The 16048-nt window shown below is 52.1% G+C and overlaps 1 protein-coding gene across 1 annotated transcript; it reads right to left on the bottom strand.

Moving 5' to 3' along the window:
- Nucleotides 1–69: 69 nt before the first annotated feature.
- LOC144273958 (killer cell lectin-like receptor subfamily F member 1) lies at nucleotides 70–10987 on the bottom strand. Its single transcript, XM_077832684.1, has 6 exons — nucleotides 10903–10987; nucleotides 7282–7380; nucleotides 5118–5279; nucleotides 3525–3679; nucleotides 2373–2485; nucleotides 70–492 (listed from the first exon to the last, which is right to left on the bottom strand). The coding sequence occupies exons 1-6, from the start codon at nucleotides 10985–10987 to the stop codon at nucleotides 369–371; spliced, it is 738 nt and encodes a 245-aa protein (XP_077688810.1). The 3' UTR covers nucleotides 70–368.
- Nucleotides 10988–16048: the final 5061 nt, after the last annotated feature.

Below are 16048 nucleotides of genomic sequence, written 5' to 3'. Positions count from 1 at the left end.
TTCTTGTATAGATTTAATGTATCTAACTCTGTAATTACTTGCACTTGTAATTAAAATAATTAATTAACACTCTGAAGCCCGTGTTCGTGAAGATCTGTCCTCCTACAGCCACGGCCTGCGAAGTGCAGCTCTGTGTATGTTTCATGCCTATGTGCGTTTGCATGCAGACAAGTTCATTCTGTGCTTACACGTGCCCCTTGGGGGTAGCTCTTTCTCTTGTGTATTTCTAAAGCGTCCCAGCACTGACAGAGTGGAGGGTGGCGTTTTCCCAGGCCCAGCAACGGCCCTCCACCTATGAGAACTTTACCCAAAGCTCGAACCTTAGTCCTGGGTGTCCCTTAATCAAATAGGGGCTCCGTTAATGCCATTTATATCAGGACCGCTTCTCTCTGGCAAATCCATTTAAAGGTACCACGGCAGATTTCACCACGAATCTGATTCTTCTTCCACACCCCACAGCTGTTTCCAGTGTCAGGGGCCGATAGTGAGACCCTGCAGAAAAACAAAGAAAGTCACCAGGGGCATCTAGATCTATCACCTCGCTCCTAGAGCAGGACTTGCTTGTTGTTTAGTAGCACTTGATTCCCCCCCCCCCCCCTTAGGGTTCAGATACCTCACCAAGCCTGTAAGGAGCTGATAGGGAGAAAGAGAGAGAAACAAACCAACTGTGATGGGGATTAGTCTTGTTGTTTCATGCACGGCAGGAACGTGCAGAGACAGTGTGGGGGGAAAGGGGTGACTGCTAGTGTAACCCAGGCCTGCTGGGGGTTGTGCCCTGTCCCTGTCTAGTGGCCTAGAGGTTAATGAGTCTGCTACAGCCTCGCTTTTAGCTCATGCATCAGAGCAGGGCTAGTCAATTATTTGTTTGCCAAGGTCCAGATTGCTTGGTCAAAGCCTAGCCAAGGGCCAGACTCCAGAGAAACCTTTTTCACGCCACACTAACAATAATAAGTAAACGAAAAGATTTAGCGGTCCGTTCAAAAGCATCTGGAGGTCCAGGTTTGGCCCGCAGTCCGCCTACAGCCTATCCCTGCAGCAGATTCTCATGCGCTAAGCTTCAGAGGTCCCAGGTTCGATCCCACCCCCAGTGACCAGGCTCTGGCGCCGTTACCCAAGAGCCTCATCAGAACAGAATCTCGGTGGACGGGGATCTCTGTTACAAACCTGCCACGAGGGTGGGAGAGGGCGACCATGGCTACCGAATTACTTACCCACCCACTCTGCTGGGCTTAGGTGAAACGCACACACCCAGAGTGAATGAGAATAGACTCTGCCCATCTCTCCTCCGCAACTTTGTTCCCTCTAGCTGTCATGGGCTCCCCGAATCCACCAGATTAATTATAAGCCGTGTACTCCGCTTCTGCATAGGGTCTTCCATCAGCCAAACCGTGCCTCGCTTGACAGAACCTCAAACTTTCTCTGCCCCCTTTTTTTTTGGGGGGGGTAGGTGGCAAGAGCAGGGGGCATGAGGGAGAATTACTATAACTGTTGTGCCTAGGAGCCAGGATCCCATGGTATGAGGCGCTGTACGTTAGTTACTAGGTGTATTATAGTAGCAACTTTGCGCATTGGCGCCAACTTCTCCTAGCACTGGTGGGTGCTCGCGCCCCCCTGCCCTGGCCCTGCCCTCCTCCTGCCCCCGCCCTTCCTCAAAGTCCCCACCCCAACTCCGCCCCCTTCCTGCCCCTATTGGACTCCTTCCCCAAATCCCCGCCTCTTCCCCTGAGCGCGCCATGTTCTCTCTCCTCTCCCTCCCTCCCCCAGCTTGTTACGGCACAAAACAGCTGTTTCACGGCAGCAAGCGCTGGGAGGAGAAGCGGGGACAGCGTGCTCAGGGGAGGAGGCGGAGGTGAGTTGAGACGGGGGGGCGGGGTGGGGAGCCAGGCTGCCAATGAGTGCAGAGTACCCACCAATTTTCCCCCGAGGGTGCTCCAACCCTGGAGCACCCATGGAGTCGGCGCCTATGCCTATGAGCTCCAGTCTGGGAGCAGGACCTGGGTGTGCTAGGAGCTGTACAAACACAGAACAAAAAGACAGCCCTTCCCCAGAGAGTTTCCAACCTCAGTATAAGAACAGATGGAGACAGACCGGGGAGTACAAGGGAACAATGAGATGAAGGTCAATGGATGACATTGCAGGTTGCATGCACACCTATCGCATTGGAGTACGACTGCCGTTTCAGCTGGAGATGTTGCGATCACTCCTTTTTTTGTGGCTCACTTTGAAAATACGGCCCTTAACATGTGAAGCCGAGGACGAAAGTGACCTTCTAGTTCCAGCCCAGCAGAGGTTTGCATTTGGCCCCACGAACAGCCAGAATGATCAAGTTACAAGGTGATTCCAGACTTAAATTCAAAACAGGAAATACTCACCCTGTTTGATTTAACAGGGAACCATCCAGCCACGTCCAGTTTCTCTTGGAGGTTGTCAGGTGCAGTCCAATCCAAATAGGGTATTTCCCCCCTGTGACGTTATTTATGAATGCCTGTAAAGTGTAGGCCAGGTATACCGATAAATGTAACTGCCCGTAATTCGAAAGAATTTAGGCTCCTTCAGTTGGTTTTGAAATAAACGGATATAAGGAGCCAAAATTACCTTCAAGGATCTAGCCCTAAGTTTTGAAGTTCTGTGCCCAAAAGAAAGCAGAGTATCGGACATGCAGGACCCTAGATATTGTAGCTCTTCAGCTATGTATCTATAGCTTTCTATATAGTAATGAGTGAATAGACACAGTTGTGGCACTGAATTTTAGCTGTCAAACTCTTCCAACTACATCCCCGTGGCGTTTGGAGCGGAACTTTTTTAAACAGTACGTGCACAAAGGGATTTGCACCTCTGTATACACCTCTGTGGACGTGGGCCTTCGTTTACGCTCAGGATTATCAGAAAATGGTCAGTGGGATTTCACTATTTTCACGTGCTCCGTACGGCATCTTAAGCCCAATGCTGGTTTCCCGTGGCAGTTGTTTTTACACTCAATCCTCCGCACTTATCTTCTGGAATGGAATGATTCTAGGGTTTCCTGTGGGTGTTTCCATCCTCCGGAGAACTCTTCTCCCACCGGGGGGAACCAGCTTGGCCTTTGCGAGTCTAACCTTACAGCCCAGGCCTTGGGCTGGTTGAGCTGCCAACGTGACTCTAGAATAACCGATTACCATAACGTGAGTGACTCAAGTGAGGTGATAGCCTACCCGGTCCAGGGATTAGGATGCTTGCTGTGACTCAGGACGCCTGGGTTCTGTTCCCTGCTCTCCCACAGACTCACTGAGTGATCTTGGGGCAAGTCCCTCGGTGCCTCGGTTTCCCCAGACATACTGAGGAAACTGGGACACAAAGGGAAATTGCCCATCTGTCTATCAGGGCTGATACTGACCCATCTCACGGGGTGTTGAGATTAAAGCGTGGGAGGTGGTCAGATACTACAGAATTTGGGGGGGGGGAGAGGTTAGAAGAGCACTGCATTTTGATAGGTCGAGCTCGACATCTCTCCAGCTGAAGTTCCCACGCCCTACTATTGACTTTACCATCTCACGCTGGTCCTGGGTCACGAGCATTCGAGAGCTCTTCACCGAGCAGTCGTCACGACTCTCGTTCCAGTTTTTGCTGTCTTTAGAAAACCAGTAGCACTTGTCCCCATGCAGCAGCCAGGTCAGGGGACAGAGTCTGCACCCGGGGGCCTCTGGAAGGGGAAATGTAAAGAGTTGAATTTACTGGGACTAAAGACTCAGCAAAACTGTGCAAATGGTTTTGGAGCCTCCCGGCTAAATATGGTAACCAGGGACTTTTCTCTCTTGTAGAATTTCATCTGCTGGGAGAAAAGCCAGAATTGGAATAGCTGGAGGGTTGCAGGTCTAGATAGAGGGGCACCAGCAGAGCTGTGGGATGGGGGCACCCCAGGGCTGGGCTTGCAGGAGCTGTGAGTTAGGCGTGAGGGGCGCTGGCGGAGCTGTGGGGTGAGGAGAGCCCAGGGCTGGGACAGCAGGAGGTTGTGGGTCGGGACTGAGGGGATCTTGGTGGGGGGAAAAGAGTGACAGGAACCCAGATGTGAATTAAGGTCTCCTGGGGCCCTGGACCAGAGCAAGTGGGGAGGCCCTGGTGCTGGGAGTGTGGCCCTGCTCCACCCCTTCCGTCTGCGGTCCCATCCCCATCCCGCCCCTTCTGCCTGCAGCCCCTCCCACAGCCCCCCCCTCTTCTTCCACATCCCTGCCCCCATCCCACCCCTGGCCCTGGCTCGTTCCTCCCATTCCCCATGGCCCCACTCCTTTCTGTCCTGCCCCCGCCCCTGCTTGCTCCTTTCTGCCCCTTTCCCCCACTGCGGAGCAGCGACCAGAGAAGCTCTGTTCCCCAACTCCTCCAGCCCCAGGGCCACGGTGGGGGCGGGGGGTAGGATTTTTCTGTGGCCCCCAAATTGGCTGCAGCCCCTAGGCATGGGTCCCCTGGGCCCGTGCGGTAATCCACCACTGCAGGGCTCCCACCCCGACACCTCCCAGCTGTGTGAATGCCCCCCATCAGTAAACCCTGTTCCGAACAGTGGGTCAAATGCCCCCAAACTGCCTTCTCCTGGAGTTCGGGGAGGGGAACCAGCCTCTCAGCCTTCCCTCCCCCATCCTCAGCTACTGGGACATTTCAACCGCTACAGGAATTGGGGGGAGGGAAGGGGAACCACACCCACCCTGACCTACCCTGCTTCTCTAACCAGTTCCCTTTCCTCTTCCACCCCCATCCGAAATAAGGGGAAGCTGACAGCCTGCGTGGGAAGGTCTGCTGGCCTTCGAAATAATTGTCATCATGTAGCCTGATCTCCTGTGCAAGGCAGGCTGGAGACCTTCCCCAGCCCAGCAGCATCTGCTTGAGCTGGAGCACGGGGTGGGGCTGTTCATTTTTCAGACGAGGTTCAGATGTGCAGGTCTGCAGCGAAGGAGCCCGGAATGGCCCAGATCAGCCGCGCTGGCATTCAGGGGAGCTTGCCCGCAGAAACCTTGATGTTGTGGGACCACGCGAGGCTGCTCTCGGCTTGACCCAACCCCGCCCCGGATCTGCGAGCAGCACCCGTGATTTGGGTCACAGGGAGCTCTTCCGCGGACGGAGCCGGGCGGGCGGAGGTCGGTTGCGTTTACCTGCTGAGCTGCTCCGGGGGGAGTCGCACAGACGCTGTCTTAGGTGAGACGTCAAGCTGGAGTTGCAGTCTGTACCATGTCCATTTCTCCTGGTGACCCTGTCGCTCTCGGGGGCCACGGAGGCTGCGCCGGTCTCTGCTTTATGGCAGGCGCCCTGAAAAACTTTATAGCAGCATCGGTGTGAATGATTTAGGTTTGGAATGGTGAGAACACGGGGTTGTAATAGACCAGGGATCTCAAACGCGCAAATCACCACAAGGGCCACATGGGGACTAGTACATTGGCCCGAGGGCCGCATCGCTGAAACCCTTTCATTCAACGATACACAAGTATAGTGTGTACCAAAAATAGTGTGTATCAAAAATGAAGAGTAATATAGTATGCTCTTAGAAGTCAATGTATGAACTTTCTTAAAACTGTAACGCGAAGAGGGGTTTTAATAAAATATAAACACCTGTAACTATTCCTTATGTGGTCAGTAACACTGATGATGATCTCTACACTAACAGTCTATCAACATAGCTGCAATGGCAGGAACTTTTTAAAGTAACTATTCATACAAAATACGTTGCCACTTTTAACCAACATTCTTCCCAACTACTCACAGCAAAGAATCACACATGCTGAACTTCATACCTCAGACTGCTCGTCTCGTCCATGAGGCCCCGCCTCTTCCCCGCCCCCATTCCAACCCCTTCCCCAAATCCCCACCCTGACCCCGCCTCTTCTTCGCCTCCTTCCCTGAGTGCGCCGCATCTCTGCTCCTCCTCCCTCCCTCCTGGAAAGTCCTAAGCGCCGCCAAACAGCTGTTTGGCGGCGGGAAGCACTGGGACGTAGGCGGAGGAGCAGGGATGCAGCGTACTGGGGGGGAGGGACGGGAGCTTGGCTGCCGGTGGAGTCGGCGCCTATGGCGGGCCGCAGGAAATAATTCTGTGGGCCACATGTGGCCCGCAGGCTGCATGTTTGAGACCTTCTGTAATAGACTATTTTTGAGGGTCTATTGACTGGTACGGAGTGCGGGGGCAGATATGGGGATAGATAGATAAGGTGGTGTGGGGGAGAGTGGATGGATAGATAGATAAGGTGGTGTGGGAGAGAATGGATGGATAGATAGATAAGGTGGTGTGTTGGGGGTGGATAGATAGATGGCTGTGTATGGGGTTGGATAGATAGATAAGGTGGTGGTGGAAGGGTGGATGGATAGATAGATGGCTCTGTTTGGGGATGGATAGATAGATAAGGCGGTGGTGGGGTGGCTGGATAGATAGATGGCTGTGTACAGAGATGGATAGATAGATAAGGTGGTGGTGGGGTGGCTGGATAGATAGATAGATGGCTGTGTACGGAGATGGATAGATAAGGTAGATAGATAGATAAGGTGGTGTGTCGGGGGGTTGGATAGAGAGATTGCTGTGTATGGAGATGGATAGATAGGTAAGGTGGTGGGGGTGTGGATGGATAGATAAGGTAAGGCAGTGTGTGGGGTGATAGGGTGGTGATAGATTGATAGATAATGGTGAAGGGACAGATAGACAAGGTGGTGTGGGGGGATAGATTGTTAGATAAGGCAGCATGCAGGGTGCTGGACAGATAGAGAAGGCGGTGCGGGGGGGGGATAGATAGTCAGATAAGGTGACATGGTGGGGGACAGATAAGGCAGTCTGTGTGGGGATTAATAGATGGCTAGATCATTCATTACAAACATTCAGGTCCATTCCACATTAGCAAAGGGAAAGTTGTCCTGAATGAGTCACTTGAATGGCATACGTCAATGTTATCTTGTTCATGTGACATGTCCTGCCTGGGTGAAGTATTGAATCATCTCTTAGCAACTGGAATAGAATCCTAAATTGAGTTCCTGCCCCATGGTTACAGCATTAGCCTGGGACCTGGGAGACATCCCTGCTCTACCACAGGCTTCCTATGTGACCTTGGTCAAGTCATTTTGTCTCCGTGGGCCTCAATTTCCCCATCTGTAAAAGGGGATAATAGCTCTGTCTCACAGAAGATTAATTTTAAGGTTGTTCAATGTTCAAGATTGCCTGGTGCTCAGGAACTCGGGTAATGCGGGCCTGAGGGAGAGCAGCACTGTGGAGGGACACAAGAATGTTGGATACCTCGCTGTACCCCCAAACAAGTGGATGGGTGGCCTCGAGCTACTCACCCCAGACGCTCAGGGCCATCATAGCTCCCAGCAGGACGACGTTTGCAGCCCAGCTGACCCTCTGAGCTATCTGACGCCAGCGGGGAAAGTGATGGCATTCTGTAAGAGTGATGGCATTTTGACTAAGCACTCTCTGCTAAGGTTAAGTGAGCTAATAATAATTATAAAAGGGGCTGGAGCTTAGTTAGCTCCTGCTGGTTCAGTCTGTCTTTAAAAAAAACCTCCAAACTGAGACAGGTCTCCCTTATTGTGATAACAGAGACCAGTTTGTTAGACATAAATATGCCATGCTTCGGAGCCCCCCTGTGACTGTCTAGCCAGAATGTTGCATTGTAACTTCTGGAACAATAGAACTGATGAAGACTATGAATTTTCAACAAAAACAAAACAATTCCCCCCCAACCCCCCATCACCAAAAACTGAAATATTTTGATTTGGAAATGTTGCTTTATTTCTTCATGGGACTTGTAGTTCAGGTTCCTCTGCTTCTCATTCTCCTCTGTAGGCCAGGCTCCTGGTTGGACTACATCTCCTATGATACCCTGTGGTCTCCTCTGTTGGGGGGGAGAAGATGGGCATCAGCGTGTCCCTGGGCCCTGGTGCATCATGGGAGATGTAGTCCAGCTGGGGAGCCCACCCATAGAAGAGACTGGGCACATGAAGAAACTAAACTGCAATTCCCATGTGGCACCTGGGCAAAGAGTTTTATTTTCAGGCATTCTGGTTTTTTAACCAAAGAACCGACGTACGTTTTCTGCAGAAAGCAAATGCTGCTTGCAAGCAAAAAATTATCTAGCCAAAAACCCAATTTTCCATTGAAACTTGACTCAACAGAAACATTTCAACCAGTCCTCCCTGTGAATTAGTAGCACACAGGCTTACACCTCTTAGGCCTTCGTTGTCTAATATGACTCTAGATGGTCTCACCGTCCATCTAAATAATGGATTCATTTGTACTCCTGCTATGATTCATGCCTCGATATCTACCACCCACATTTTTTCCTGCATTACCAGGCCAGTATATATTCTTAACAAAAACTCAAGGATGTGTTAAATCTTGTGACGCAGGCACCAGCTTGCAGCTCTGACTGGTAGCAGTCCAGTCGCTTGTGGAAGAAAGGAAGAAACGCACAGGCACTAGTTGGCCTCATTGCGGTCTTCGCTCCTCTTTGTGCTCTCTCAGCCTGTGACCTACATGAGGCTCAGCACAATGCCTGGGGTGTGAAGTGAGAACTCTGTGGGGAAAGGCTACAGAGATGAACGGCCAGCTGTCACTGAGCTGAATTTGTTGCTGGTTTAATTGTGTCAGTTTAGTTTGGTGTCAGCCCTGATGGGAACGCTGGGTGAATACTGTTACCAAAAAAAAAGAGCAACCTTTACTCTCGGATGTATTAGCTGGAGCGTTGTAAGCAAGACGCGAGGAGTATGGTTCTGCTCTACTCAGCACTGATAAGACCTGAGCTGGAGTACTGTGTCCAGTTTTGGGCACCACGCTTCGGGAAAGATGTGGACAAACTAGAGAAAGGCCAATGGAGCGCAACAAAAATGAGTAAAGAAAACAGGACCTACGAGGAAAGATTAAACAAACCCAATTTTTTTAAGTCTGGAGAAGAGAAGACGAAGTGGGGACATAACAGACGTTATGTACATAAAAGTTTGTTGTAAAGAGGAGGGTGATGAATTGTTCTCTTTAACCACTGAGGACAGGACAAGAAGCAACGGGCTTAAATTGCAGCATGGGAGGTTTACGTTGGACATTAGGAAAAACTTCCTAGTTGTCAGGGTAGTTAAGCGCCAGGGACCTGGGGAGGGGAAGTTGTACAATCTCCATCTTTGGAGGTTTTTAAGGACAGGTTAAACGAACACCTGTCAGGGATGGTCTAGAAAATACTTAGTTCTTCCTCAGTGCAAGTGACTGGACTAGGCGACCTATCACGGTCCCTTCCTGTCCTACATTTCCATGAAATTCTGAAGTCAGTGGGAGTTCTGCTATTGACTTCAGTGGGGCCAGGACAACACCGTCGGCCGTGGGGCAGGGTTAAGGCCATGCAAAGTGAATGCTATTCCACTTGCGGGGGGTGGGGGGGATGAAAGCTTTAACGGGCCATGCTGCCCGTAAAGTGAGGGATAGTGGCTGAACAGGAGTGGATGATTCAGTGTTGCCTCTGGTAGAGAGCCCTGGTATGAAATTAATTTGCCCCCTTGCAGCCTTCAGCTGGGGAGGAGAGGCAATAAGGTGGGGTCGATTTTGCCACCCCGGAGGGGGACGGGAATTCCCCCCAACCCCAGGAGGGGGTTTAGCTGTTACAGGCAAAGCTGTGTCATAATGCAGTGCAGGAGGTTTGTGGGGATGTGTTAATGTGACCGATGCACTTTGAGTATTAGTCACACACAAGAGAGAAGGAGAGTGATTTCTCTCTATCCTATGGAGAATCGACCACCTCCAGCAGTAGACACTGGAATCATTACCCCTTGTCTCCTCTTGCCCCCGACCCCCAGCAGATCTTCCATGTCTTCCTGCAGCGGACGCCCCCAATCTCTCCACCTCTCTCTGTACCTCCTCAGCCTCTGCCAGAATCTGGTCCCAGCTACCCTAGGGCAAATACAGAGTAAAGCAGTTAACTGAGGAGAGTCACTCCAGATTTACAGTGGAGTCACTGAGACCAGAATCCATCCCTGACTGCACTGACTGCAGTGGGGGTCACTCCAGATCGACTAAGATCAGACTCCAGCCCTGAATCTATTGATGTCAGTGGGGTCACTCCAGATTTACACAAGAGGTCAGAATCCGGCACTGAGAGCTCACTCTGGATTTGCACTGGTCTAACAGATGAGAACCTGGCCTTAATTCTATTTCTGTTAATGATTCAATATTTGTGTTGTAGTCATTCCTAGCGGCCCCCTTGCACTGAGCGCCGCTGTACGCACACAGTAAAAGAAGAGCACCTAAGATTTTGCAATCTAGTTTAAGAGACGATGTTACAGGGGAACAAATCAACAAGACCACTCAAGGCTCCCGCTAAAGTAACCGAGAGCTGAATCAGTAAAACACCGAAATCCTAGTCCTCCCAGATTCTCGTGCTAATTACCGCTCATCCTTCCCCAGACATGCCCATTGCAGCTCTTTCTCTGCTCCTCGATTTGCCCCCATCTGTCCCACACACAAATCCCATAGTGAAACCTGTACAATTCCTTTCTTTAACCAGGTTTCAGAGTAACAGCCGTGTCAGTCTGTATTCGCAAAAAGAAAAGGAGGACTTGTGGCACCTTAGAGACTAACCAATTTATTTGAGCATAAGCTTTCGTGAGCTACAGCTCACTTTAACCAAGAATCCTTAGAGGTCCTATCCTACAACTCGCCTACATTCAGATCAGCGTGTAAGACTACAAGCGGCCATGAAGGGTTCTGAGACACATCACTATTCAGCAGGTTCTCAGAGCGCTCTCTATTGTGTTAAAGGATTACAGATCCCAATCCAGACCCATGGGCCAGTGCTTCACCTGACACTGAGCAGAATCAAGGTGCTGTACAATCTCCCTTAAAACGCCCCGTGCTGCGGCATGCCTTAGAAATACAGCATCACAACCATCGTGAGAACATAGGTGGTAAAATGCACTTACTGAGGTGGTGAGAAGGTTGGGGTCGGCTGGCGAGGGACGAATCTCCACGGATGTTTAAATCAGCATAGACTATTTCCCCAGCCATGGCTGGTTCAGCCGAAGGCGAGTGCACGCCCAGGGGCTGGGGCTCTGAGAAAGGGGCAGCTGCTTCTTTATATGCGAACGGAGACAGGTGACTCAGCCAACATCAGGAAGTGGTATCTGGCAGAGGCTGCTCAGTGTTTTTTTTCCCTACCTTACTGAAGGCTAATGACTCCATATTCTGCTCGAGGGTGATTATGTTGCAGAGCCAGAATTTTTGGGGTGAAAGCATATTATTACGTTCATGGCATATCCAGAGACAAATTAGATGAAAAACATAAAATATTGTTGATGGAAGATTGCAACGTAACAGGACTTTAATGCTGAGAATTTAAAACGATGACACATAAGAACCCCAAAACAGTGAGAGACAAAACAGGCTGCTCCCTGAGGCAGCGAGGCACAACTCAACCCCACCTTGTGCAAAGTCAGTGCTTTTCAAACTCACTGCTGAGACCCATATTGCAGGCTTCCCTACACAGTGCCTTAGCCTGCCAGCAGGACTAGGAACCCCCCGGAAAATTTTAAGTGATAGTTTTCAGAGTAGCAGCCGTGTTAGTCTGTATTTGCAAAAAGAAAAGGAGTACCTGTGGTACCTTAGAGACTAACAAATTTATTTGAGCATAAGCTTTCGTGAGCTACAGCTCACTTCATCGGATGCATGGCTGTAGCTCACGAAAGCTTATGCTCAAATAAATTTGTTAGCCTCTAAGGTGCCACAAGTCCTCCTTTTCTTTAAGTGATAGTGTAACCCACACACCATCTGGGTGTGGTGTTCTGTCCCATCTAGTGGCACTGAGACCACTTAAAGAGAGAGATAAAAGGAGTCTGCTGTACGGCCTTAACTAACAGCCAGTCGGCTTTTAGCTCAAGCACTAAGATCCAGAGGTCCCAAGTTTGATTCCGCCCGCCGACGACTGAGGGGGGTCTGTCGGTGTTACAATAGGCTGTTCCTGCACCAGCAAGAAGCCGCTGCCTTTTGTGTGGGAAGCAGGAGCTGTGAGCGCTCAAGGGATGAGCCACACAGTGGGCAAAGCTGGGAAATGGTTTGACAATCATGCTGGGCCTGGCATTCATAAGGTGTCAGCTGGCTGCAGCCATCTGGAACCGAGGCACCTCCAGCCCTGTTCGCCACAGCTGTAAGAGAGACATACGCTTGGTTTGATGTCTGTGGTGATCATGGCTGAGTTCCCCTTTGTGGGCTCTAGCAAAGGCTACTCGGCAGGAGGCTGTGAAGATGCGGGTGCGTCTCCTTTAAGCAGGCTGCTCGGCGGGCAGACTGGGGGAGTTTCCAGAGAGGAAAGCCCCTCTGGGCAGCACAGCATGTCTTCAGTGAGGTACGGGCTCCTCCTGAGCCCTGCCTCAGTCAATGTACACCTTAAAAGGCCGTGAAAGTTTTGGGGAAGCTGAAAATGGGGCTGAAGAAAGATCCAGTTTCTTTCAAGTTCCCCAAACCTTTAAGAAGCTTCAAGGAGACAGGTACCCCCAAACTCCTTGGGAGCCCTTAAACTGCTAGGGCAAGCCCAGTCCAGAAGCCCCTTCTTTCCAGCCGATCATCCTATATCACCTTCCCTAGCAGCCCCTCCTCCGTCCTTTGTCTTTGATCCCAAGTAAACAGGTCACCTGGGCCCTCTCTCTTCCAGGGCCCTGTCTTTTCCATCCTTTGTTCCCCACTGTCTGGAACTGTCTGGTCAGGTCACCCAGGGTCTTCTCACCTCAGCCCTTTGTCCTCCCACTGGCCAGAACCGGCTGCCTTCCAAAATGAGGTGGGCCTCTTGGTCACCAACCTGACGACTGAGGCCTGGTCGAGGCTCCAAAACTAGATCGACTTGCGACATCCTTCAGGGATGTGAAAACCTGAAGGCCTTGGGTGCCGTAGTTAGGTTGACCTAGCCGCTGGTGTGGATGCAGCTAAGTGGCTAGAAAAAAATTCTTCCATCCACCTAGCTCCTGCCTCTTTGGTGTGTGACCGCCCGCTCCAAGGCCCTACCCCCGCACCTCCCTGTCTCCCCGAACCCCGACCCTCACGCCGCCCATTCCTCCCGAGGCCATGCCCTCACACCGCCCCTTTCCCCAAGGCGCCACCTCTTCCCCCATGACTCCTCCTCCTCCTGCTTGCTTCTTTCCACCCCCTCCCCTGTGACTTGCCCTTTCAGCCAGTAAAAAGTGGGGGGGCCATGGCCCCCTGCCCCCCTCATCCCGTTCCGTGCCCGCAGTGGGGGCTGAAAGCCAGGATTGAGGGCACCGGCAGAGCTGTGAGGGGGTTGGCCAGAGCTGGGATAGGCGGGGGGCTGTGGTTTGGGATAGAGAGGGCTCCACAAGGCTGGCGGGGTCGGGGGGGAGGCCAAGCCCTTAAGCCGCCCAAATCTCACTGGCATTCAGAAGCCTGCCCTAAACTCCCTCTGTCTTCCTCCAAAGGAGCCAGTCTGCCAGGGCATCACTGCCTACTGCTGCCAGTTCATTCCCCTCGCTGCCCAAACCGTTTGTTTTCCCAAGTATTTCAGGGGTGGGTAGGACCCCCACCCCCCGGGGCCAGATCCATGGACGTTAGACTTTCAAGAGCTAGGCCCAAGTCCCTGGCTTCTGACCCTCATAGAATCATAGACTATCAGGGTTGGAAGGGACCTCAGGAGGTCATCTAGTCCAACCCCCTGCTTAAAGCAGGACCAATCCCCCATTTTTTGCCCCAGATCCCTAAATGGCCCCCTCAAGGATTGAACTCACAGCCCTGGGTTTAGCAGGCCAATGCTCAAACCACTGAGCTATCCCTCCCCTCAGCCGAAAAGGAGCCAGTGGCCTGCAACAGTAACGGTGATTTCCTTAGCTAGCCGAGTTGAGGCCCGAAATATTATTTTTAGAGCGGCCGGCCGCCCGCGCTCTGCTACTAGGCCTGTTTCTGTGCTGTTGTTTATTGGGCAGCTCGACAGGAAATTGCAACCCCAAAAACGTCAGCACGGGGATCAAATCCCACCTCGCGCCGGGGCTGACTTGATGCCTGTTTTCCTGTGCCCTGCAAAACTAAGGGTGTGTTGGCGGCTTTCGAAATGGGCCCCGCTTTCCAGTGCTGCCCGGGGAGAGGTAGCCGCCAGGCGAGCGCTAGGATACACAGGGCATAGGCAGCGACCACGGTCATAGAGTTTAAAGCCAGAAGGGACCCCCGGCCCATCTGCTCCGACCGCCTGTGTGTCACAGGCCACCGACAACACCCAGCACCCCGCACACCAAACCCAACACATTACAGGCCCCCCCACCCGCCCAGGAGACTAAACTGTTTTGGGCCACAGGCAGAGAACAGGAGGGACCCAGGTGTCCAAGGCCCCAGTGGCAGGGAAGCGATGAAGTGAGACACACCCAGATAATCCTGGCAAGTGACTCGCACCCGCTGCATACATGAATAAAACAGCATTTAAACACAATCTGCAGGAAGCAGCTAAGGCCGAAGGAATCCTAGGATACTCCCATCCGAGAGAGAGTTAAAGCTTGCGGGGGGGAAGGGGAGCTGGTTTCCTTACACGATCACTGTGGTCTATGATTTAACTTTCTTTTCAGATCACACAATACAACGTTGCCTCTTTTGGGCCAAGCGGTTTGCCAATATTTGGAGCTCTAGCCGCTGCTGGACACAGGAGCGACGCAAGGTCCCACACCAGCACCCAAACCTTGGCCCCGCCCCTCATGCCACCCCTTCTCCCTGAGGCCCCGCCCCCACACTGCCCCTTCCCCTGAAGCCCCGCCCATGCACCGCCCCTTTCCCCAAGGGCCCGCCCCTGCTCGCTCCTCTCTGCCCCCTCTTATCCCCGTCGCTCACCCTTATGGCCAATAAGAAGTGAGAGGGCATAACCCTTCCACTTTTAAAAGTGGGATGGGGCCATGGCCTCCTGCTCCCTCCGCCACCGTTCCAGCGTCCCTGGTTGGAGAGAACATGCTTGACTAGAGGGATCTCAGGTCTGATCCAGTCTGGGATTCCTACTGTCCTTCTGGTCGATTAAAACCTTTGTGGTGTTGTTGGGAGGGAGGGGGAGAGACCTGATCCCAGGTGAATTATGGGTCGGTTACCAGCTGATAGCTCACGTCTTGCAGGAGAGGGGACACCCAGTCTGATCTCAGTGATCTGGGTATAAATTCGGAGTGGTCCCACTGCAGTCAGTGGAGTCTGATCTGGATTCTGATCTCAGTGACCCCAGTGTAAACCCAGAGTGACTCCAGTGAAGTCAGTAGGGCTGGATTCTGATCTCAGTGACCCCAGTGTAAACCCAGAGTGACTCCAGTGAAGTCAGTAGGGCTGGATTCTGATCTCAGTGACCCCAGCGTAAACCCAGAGTGACTCCAGTGAAGTCAGTAGGGCTAGATTCTGATCTCAGTGACCCCAATGTAAACCCAGAGTGACTCCAGTGAAGTCAGTGGGGCTGGATTCTGATCTCAGTGACCCCAGTGTAAACCCAGAGTGACTCCAGTGAAGTCAGTAGGGCTGGATTCTGATCTGAAAGACCCCAGTGTAAACCCAGAGTGACTCCAATGAAGTCAGTGGGGCTGGATTCTGATCTCAGTGACCCCAGTGTAAACCCAGAGTGACTCCAGTGAAGTCAGTGGGGCTGGATTCTGATCTCAGTGACCCCAGTGTAAACCCAGAGTGACTCCAGTGAAGTCAGTGGGGCTGGATTCTGATCTCAGTGACCCCAGTGTAAACCCAGAGTGACTCCAGTGAAGTCAGTGGGGCTGGATTCTGATCTCAGTGACCCCAGTGTAAACCCAGAGTGACTCCAGTGAAGTCAGTGGGGCTGGATTCTGATCTCAGTGACCTTAGTGTAAACCCAGAGTGACACCAGTGACGTCAGTGGAATGGTTCTGAATATACCCCATTGTGAGAGCAGCATTTGGCTCAGTGAAGGCGGTGAGGTGATTGCTCTGGATTTACACCAGTCTAATGGAAAGCAGAATTTGGCCCGTTGCAGGGCTCAGCCAGCTGCTGATACCAGAGGCAAGAGCACTGTAGAGTTTCTGTTTCTTTTACATGCTGGGGAAATCCCCATGCACTTGATCAGGCCAGGGTCCTGCTCCCACCAGG

The sequence above is a fragment of the Eretmochelys imbricata genome, chromosome 14, assembly GCF_965152235.1.
Source record: "Eretmochelys imbricata isolate rEreImb1 chromosome 14, rEreImb1.hap1, whole genome shotgun sequence".
Taxonomy (NCBI): Eukaryota; Metazoa; Chordata; order Testudines; family Cheloniidae; genus Eretmochelys; species Eretmochelys imbricata.
Note: the sequence above shows the minus strand (reverse complement) of the source record. Positions and strands in the feature narration are given on the sequence as shown.

What these genes read in the sequence shown, in the direction of transcription:
- LOC144273958 (XM_077832684.1), bottom strand. Translation starts at nt 10,987, where the DNA reads ATGGCTGGGGAAATAGTCTATGCTGATTTAAACATCCGTGGAGATTCG. An exon ending in CCAACCTTCTCACCACCTCA is followed by an intron (nt 7,381 to 10,902) that starts GTAAGTGCATTT and finishes TCACTCTTACAG; the next exon opens with AATGCCATCACTTTCCCCGC. An exon ending in CCCCCGGAGCAGCTCAGCAG is followed by an intron (nt 3,680 to 5,117) that starts GTAAACGCAACC and finishes TTCCCCTTCCAG; the next exon opens with AGGCCCCCGGGTGCAGACTC.